At 36.7% G+C, this 6,808-nt stretch overlaps 1 protein-coding gene across 2 annotated transcripts; it reads left to right on the top strand.

The window, feature by feature from the left end:
* The first annotated feature begins 2,803 nt into the window (after positions 1–2,803).
* Positions 2,804–5,862, top strand: LOC110884286 (SWR1 complex subunit 6). Of its 2 annotated transcripts, none has more exons than XM_022131989.2 (5): positions 2,804–3,016; positions 4,502–4,618; positions 4,687–4,792; positions 5,271–5,377; positions 5,476–5,862. In XM_022131989.2, the coding sequence occupies exons 2-5, from the start codon at positions 4,523–4,525 to the stop codon at positions 5,677–5,679; spliced, it is 513 nt and encodes a 170-aa protein (XP_021987681.1). In that variant the 5' UTR covers positions 2,804–3,016; positions 4,502–4,522; the 3' UTR covers positions 5,680–5,862. The 2 variants fall into 2 exon arrangements, with proteins under 2 accessions (XP_021987681.1, XP_021987680.1); XM_022131988.2 differs by having other exon boundaries at positions 2,805–3,016; positions 4,446–4,618.
* The last annotated feature ends 946 nt before the right edge of the window (positions 5,863–6,808 follow it).

The following is a 6,808-nucleotide window of genomic DNA, read 5'->3' as shown; positions in this document are numbered from 1 at the left end:
GTTCTTTAATTGATTCTCCTTTGATCAATTGATAGGGACAGTAATCTTTTACGACAATAACGTCTTGTGTTATTGTTTCGATTCCGATTTTTTCGTCTACGTTATAATCACAAAACAGGGGCATTTTTTTCTTCTTATTTCTTAATCGAATCACTGGTATTTTGGTTCTTCATGAACGAAGACGAAGTTCCGGGTTCGGCGGAATTGGTAGTGCTTACCGGATTACCATCGAAGTAACGAGATACATGCTGAAACTTCGTTGTTAAGTTGTTATAAGATGGAGATGATGTTTATCGCGAAAGAAACGGACCGAAAAAGCGTGGTAATGGGGTTCCGGAGTTGCCGGAATCCGGCGAAATTGCCGGCCGGATAAATGTAGAAGACGGCGGCTGATGCTTTTGTTTTGTTTTTTAATGTTTCACTTTTTTACATAAAAGGTCCCTCATGTTTGAAGTTGAGAGAGACAAGGGGTTTTAACATTAAAAGATAACTGGGTTTATGAGAAAGGGCACAGCTCGTTATAGGTTGCAAACATAAAGGACATAGAGTGTAATTTTTAAACTTAAAGGACAGCGTCTGCAGAAACCCTAAAACATAAAGGACGAAAAGTGCAATTTAGCCTTAAATATAAAAATGAGAGATATCATTTTGGAAAAAGGAAGTTGTGTCTATTAAAAACAATTTAACAAAAGTTATTATATCTGTTAGAATGTATGTTTTGCGTCAATTAGCTTTACAATAAGGTGTAACATATAAACGATTCAATACTCTATATTCTTTTTTGTTTTACATGAAAATTATCTCAATTTAGTATGTGAATTCTGTTGAAAATTATCTGAATTTAGTATGTGAATTCTGTGAGACAAGAAGTTAAACAAATTTGGGTTTGACTTAAACAAGTTATGTGTTATAAGCAAGTCGACAAGTTTATAACACAATTAAAATCATGTCTAAAGAAGTTACGACTGTCCAACCCATTTATAACACTTTTAAACCCATTTAGTTATTAAATATGTTAATAAATAAATCTGGCTACGTTCCTAGCCTTAACCGCATCATTCCAATTTTGTTTGTCACCTCCATCTTACACCCTTTCGACTATTGTTCCATACTTTGATAGTTCCATCGATTACCAGAGTTCATTGCCTCTCTAGAAATCAATTAATCCACCCATTGTTGCCCCCCCCCCTCTTCAATTAAACTTGACTTCGTTGCCTCTACTTAATCGATTAAACTTGAATGCATAGGGGTGGGGCTATATAATGGTGGTTGGGGTCAAACGACACCATTGAATTTACGTCGTCTCTACTTAATCGATTAAACCTGAGTTCATAGGGGCGGGGCTATTTAGTGGTGGTTGGGGTCGAACAAAGCCATTGAATTTAGAGCGTATAGTACGGAAAATCTAGTTGACCTCATATATATTTTTTTAAAATTGACCAATATAAATAATTTAGATGAAAGGCTTATAAAAAAGTTTAATCGTTCCAAATGAACCAATCATAACAATAACTATGTTATGAGTTGGTGTAAGCGTCTTCCTTTGAAATGTAATGTCTTTGCGTGGAGGGGCGAAATGGGAAAAATCTCCACGGCGGTGGCTTTGAGAAATTGGAACATAGATGTTGAAGATGTTGTTTGTCCATTGTGAGACCCAGGATAAGAACGATTAGTCACCTATTCTCATTTTGTATCATTGCTACCCATGTTTGGCTTCATGTGAGTAGATGGTGCAAGGTGGTGTCGTTTTTTACGATTTCATTCAGAGAAATATTGGAGATACACAACCATGTTGGGTTAAAAGGAGCAACGAAAGAAATGTGTCAAGGAATCGTTATGGCGAGGGTGTTGGAGCTTATGGCGAGCAAGAAACAAGCTTAATTTCAAAAATAAACAAGTTCGAGTGGAAGATATTATAAGTGAGGTAAAATCTATCGGTTTTATTTGGTTTAGTATAGTAGATATAAAAAAAGGTCTTTGTCGTGGATCGAATGGTATAACTTTGTAATTATATAAGTGCGTAGTTGTGGCAGCCCTATTTTATGGGTTGGTTTGGTTCTAATGAAGTTTAAGTTTCAAGATAATAATAATAATAATAATAATAATAATAATAATAATAATAATAATAATAATAATAATAATAATAATAAAGAGTAAGGGGCTGTTTGGAACATCTGAATGGTTAAGTGCTGAACCAGTAAGAGGTCTGAACCATTAAGTGCTGAACCATTAAGAGCATGTATAATGCTTAACCGTTCAGAGGCAAATGTCTGACCAATTCAGATTAGAGGTCTTAACCATTCAAACTTTGTATAAATCTTAACCATTTAGATGCAAATGTCTGAACCATTCAGACATTTGCTCGTGAAACAAACAGTCTGAACCATTAAGTGCTGAACCAGTAAGAGGTCTGAACCATTAAGAGCCTCAATAAGAGGTAAACAAACAACCCCTAAGTGCAATTTGCCACACCTTGGTTTGGTTCAGATTAATGACACCCTACCTTTCATTTTTTGCATAATGACACCTTGTGGTGGACATTTATTTCATCACACTCTGCAGTCCTATGGTTTGGTCCAGATAACAGTTTAGCACACTGTGGTTGGGACCATAAATTAACGTTTTGGGTGCATATTGTGATGAAATGTCCACCATAGTCCATAGTGTGTCATTACGCAAAAAGTGAAAGATAAGGTGTCATTATGTAATCTGAACCAAACCGCAAGGTGTCAAATTGCACTTTACTCTAAAATAAATAAATAACACAAAAGGGACGCGTGTTCGAAACTCTCCTATCCCCTTTTCTTTTATTTAGCCCTAATTTTTTCCCTTCAAATCCCAGCCCTAAATTCGTCACACCAATTATTATTCGATCTCTGATTCAATCTCTGATTTCACCATCTTTCATTTCAACTAAGGGTTCCAGTTCTCACTCCATCGTCTCTGGTTTCACCATCATCTCACCCAGAAGCAACACATTTCACCGGTTCATCATCAGTTTCAGGCTACAATTCAGGTATTTTTTGGTGGGGATGGTTTAGTTCTTGTGTAGTTCATGTTTAGTTCAGTTACATGGTGTGAAAATTCTCAGTTTGGGGCTGAATTGACCAACAAAATGTATTCTTTTTTATTGATTCAGTAATGCACTCCAACTGTTTGATGAAATGCCTGAATTGTATGTTATAGACTTAGTTTCATACTACATTTCAGGTATTTTTTTGGGATTGTTTAGTTCTTGTTTAGTTTAATTATGTGGTGTATAACTTGTAAGTTTGGGGCTGAATCGACCCGCTAAATGTGTTCTTTTTTTATTGAATATTGATTCACTAATGCACTCCAACTGTTCGATAAAATGCCCCAGTGAACTGTATGTTGTAGCATCATTAGCAAAACTAATTGATAAGTCGTAATAGGCAAGATTAGTATCATCTCAAAGATGTTGCCTTTTTTAGTTACGAGCTGCTTGATGTTTTTATAAGTTAAATAATCTCGATCCTTCCGTATGACCAGAATGCACCATGTGAATACTGAATGTTACAGATGTTGTTTCAATCTGTGTTGTAGTGGCAAAGTTTTGAATGGGTAAATGTTAACATAAGCAAAACGAAATCCATTAGTGAATGATTTGATTAGAGTATTCTCCTCTTTCAATTTGAGGTAATCATTGGTTTAATTCGAGCCGGGCATTCTTAAATCGTCTTTTCACTGTTTTTAGTTTTTTACCCTGGACCAAGACCGAGTTATATAAAACATGGGACTGAAGACCACCCAATGCAATCGTTTTCGGTCCGGGTTTTGGGTTTAATTCATCCGGGTGTTCAGTTTTTCAGGTTACTCGATTTATGCTCACCCCAAATAAGACATGAAACTTGATTCTTGATTGAAGGTAGTCGTGAAACCTTAGTGATTTTAGTTGTTCTCACTGAAACTTTAGTGATAAAAACCCGACCCGACTCGAAAAATTTTAACGTCGTGTTGCTAGAAAACTAGGCACTGTAAAAAGTAACCCCTCTAGAAAAAAACTTTTTCTCCGCTACTGCGAGTTCGTCGACTTCGTTGGTAATATCTTCTGTGTTTGCTTCGTTGGTAGTATCTCTTATAAAAGTAGTAATCGTGTTAAACCGGTTTGTGTTCGTGTAACCTGTTTATTAACAGGTCTTTGTTCGTGTTTGGGTAATTGAGTCGACTTTGTTGGTAGTATATATACTGTGGTTTCCTTGTCCTGTTGTGTTTTGTAAAAGCAACAATTTTACTCAAGCTCAACAAAAAAACTATACTAGTGAACGTGAACAAGCAAATCAACTCGAAATTTAACGAGTTAATTTATACTGAATAGTAATGTATCTGATATTAAAATTGAGGCTAATATGTATAGTGTAAATATTTTATTTTACAGTTTTCATTTTTTCATAGTGAATCGCTAACAAGAAACAAATCCACCATAGGTCCTTTGTAGGCCAGATTTCATTGTTCTCGAACACTATCTGCTTGGTAATTGTAGTTGAGGTTCATCTCTACGGCAATGGATGACGATGCATCCCGCCGCATGTCTACTCGAGCTCGTAAAGTTGCGCCTAAAATGGCAGCTGCACTTGCCAGCACTGATAATCGAACTCAGGTCATTTGATTTCTATTTTAATTTTTCAGTGTCACGTGATTCGGTTAACTTAAATGTGTTTACAACAGGCAATTCTCGCTCGTCTTGAAGCGCTCGAGAATGATAATCCTGGAGCTGAAGTCGTAGAACCTAACGATGATGAGGATGCTTCCCTTGATGAAGATGATGATCTAGGTGAGTGATTTTACTCATTCTTATCTCTTTGAGTCTAGTACACGGATGGTCCTTGTGGTTTACCAAAATTTTGGATTTGGTCCCTAGCTTTCCAAAAGTACACAGATGGTCCCTGTGGTTTGCATTTTGTAACGCATTTAGTTTCCAACCAACAAATCTAAAGGTTTTAGCATGTCCAAGTTAAAGACTAAATGCGTTACAAAGTGCAAACCATATGTGTACTTTTGAAAAGTTAGGGACCAAATCCTAAATTTCGGTAAACCACAGGGACCATCCGTGTACCTTATTTTTATTTCTTTTAAAATTGAATCATTTAGTGGAATCATTTGTGTAGGAAAACCATGAGTTAGGGTTCCATTTTGGGGGAAATTAATAATGGACACATTTAAAAGTTATGAAAGGAGTTCGAATTGACCACATGAAAATTTTGTAATATATACTCAAGTATGCATTTTGCCATTGTTAATCGTATTTGCAGTGTTTCATAAGAAGCATTCCAAAGGTACCAAACGTAAAACTCGCCAAGCCAAAGCACTTGAGACGGCAAAGAAAGCTCCGCGGACGTTCCTTGAGCTCTTGCATGATGTGAGATGAATATATTGTTATATACTTATATATGTAATGAAATATGTATGTTTTGTTTGGTTTAAATCCAAAATCTGATAGTGCTATATATGAAACAGGCAAACCTGGAATCGTTACCCCCACATGTACCCTCATATTTGAGAGCAGCAGTTGGGCCTCCAAGCTCCACATGTCGCCGTCATTTTTGCACCGTTTGTGGTTTCTCTGCAAAATATACATGTGTAAGGTGTGGGATGCGTTTTTGTGCTGTCCGGTGCCAGACCATTCATAATGACACGCGCTGTCTCAAATTTGTCGCGTAGACCAGTGAAAAAAGCTACTGAAAGAAACCTTTTTATTTCAGAAAATGTCAATGTAACTTGTGTTGACTTCCATAGGTTTCCCAGCATGTTGTATGCCTTAGTAAAATTTACATCCTAGCATACATGATGATCTTAGTTGCTATATAACTTGGAGGTGATGATCAAAAGACTCATTTTTTAGTAGATTGGGTCATGTATTTTCTGTCAAGTTTTTAGTTGTTTCTAAGACAAGTGTTATGGTCCGTCGAGTGCCACCTAGGCATCATTTTCTCATGAATACCGCGCCCCGCCATAGTGGTTTGAATGTGAAAGGGGAAATGCGGTTGGAAATACGGCGTGAAGCATGAATGCTTTTTTTTTTTTTTTTTTTGTCTTTATTAAATTAGCCAATAAAATCACATCACTCACCTTTCATCAACCATAAGTCCATAACACCCCTCAAGTGAATGTGCAAGTGAACACATCATGCCTACGTGGCATATAAATGGCGTAGTGGTCATGTAGGCGTGAAAAAAAAGTGTTACGTACTTGGCGCCACCTTAGAATGGAAACCACACATGGCTTGAGGGGTATAAAATAACATTTAAGACGTGTATTATAAGAAAAATCATAAATTAAACTACACATTAAAACATCTATATAATATAGATACAACTATATAATTTAGCTATAATGGGAGCCGCTAAAATGAAAACCACCTTCAGTTGTAAGAACCGCGAGAATCACTCTCAACCAATCAGAACATGACAACCCAAAGGGTATTTTGGTCATTTACCTCAAATGTCAAATCCCTTCTCTCTCTTCATTTAAATGTTTGAATTTTTTTATTACCTCTCTCCTCTATCTTGTCTCTTTCTTTTTATACTTATAATCAAACTCCATTTTTACAATTACATATCTCATTCATCTCTCTCTCATTAAAATAGAGCCCAACCCCCAAACACCGTTCACCACCGCCCCTACTATGCCAAAACCACCAACCACTGTTCGTTTCTCTGTCCTTTTTTGATTCACCACCATCTGATCCCTACTACCACCGGCTACCCCCCTCTTCCTACCTTCTCTCTCTTCGTTTCACCGTCAAACTTTATGGGGGTTGCTCAGATCTGAACGGGGGTGTGGCGGCAGT

The sequence above is a fragment of the Helianthus annuus genome, chromosome 10 (genome assembly GCF_002127325.2).
Source record: "Helianthus annuus cultivar XRQ/B chromosome 10, HanXRQr2.0-SUNRISE, whole genome shotgun sequence".
Lineage (NCBI taxonomy): Eukaryota > Viridiplantae > Streptophyta > Magnoliopsida > Asterales > Asteraceae > Helianthus > Helianthus annuus.
Note: the sequence above shows the minus strand (reverse complement) of the source record. Positions and strands in the feature narration are given on the sequence as shown.

Excerpts from the sequence above, each read along its gene's own strand:
- LOC110884286 (XM_022131989.2), top strand. The coding sequence starts at position 4,523 with ATGGATGACGATGCATCCCGCCGCATGTCTACTCGAGCTCGTAAAGTT. Across the intron at positions 4,793-5,270 it reads TGATGAAGATGATGATCTAG|TGTTTCATAAGAAGCATTCC; the intron begins GTGAGTGATTTT and ends TCGTATTTGCAG. Across the intron at positions 5,378-5,475 it reads TCCTTGAGCTCTTGCATGAT|GCAAACCTGGAATCGTTACC; the intron begins GTGAGATGAATA and ends TATATGAAACAG.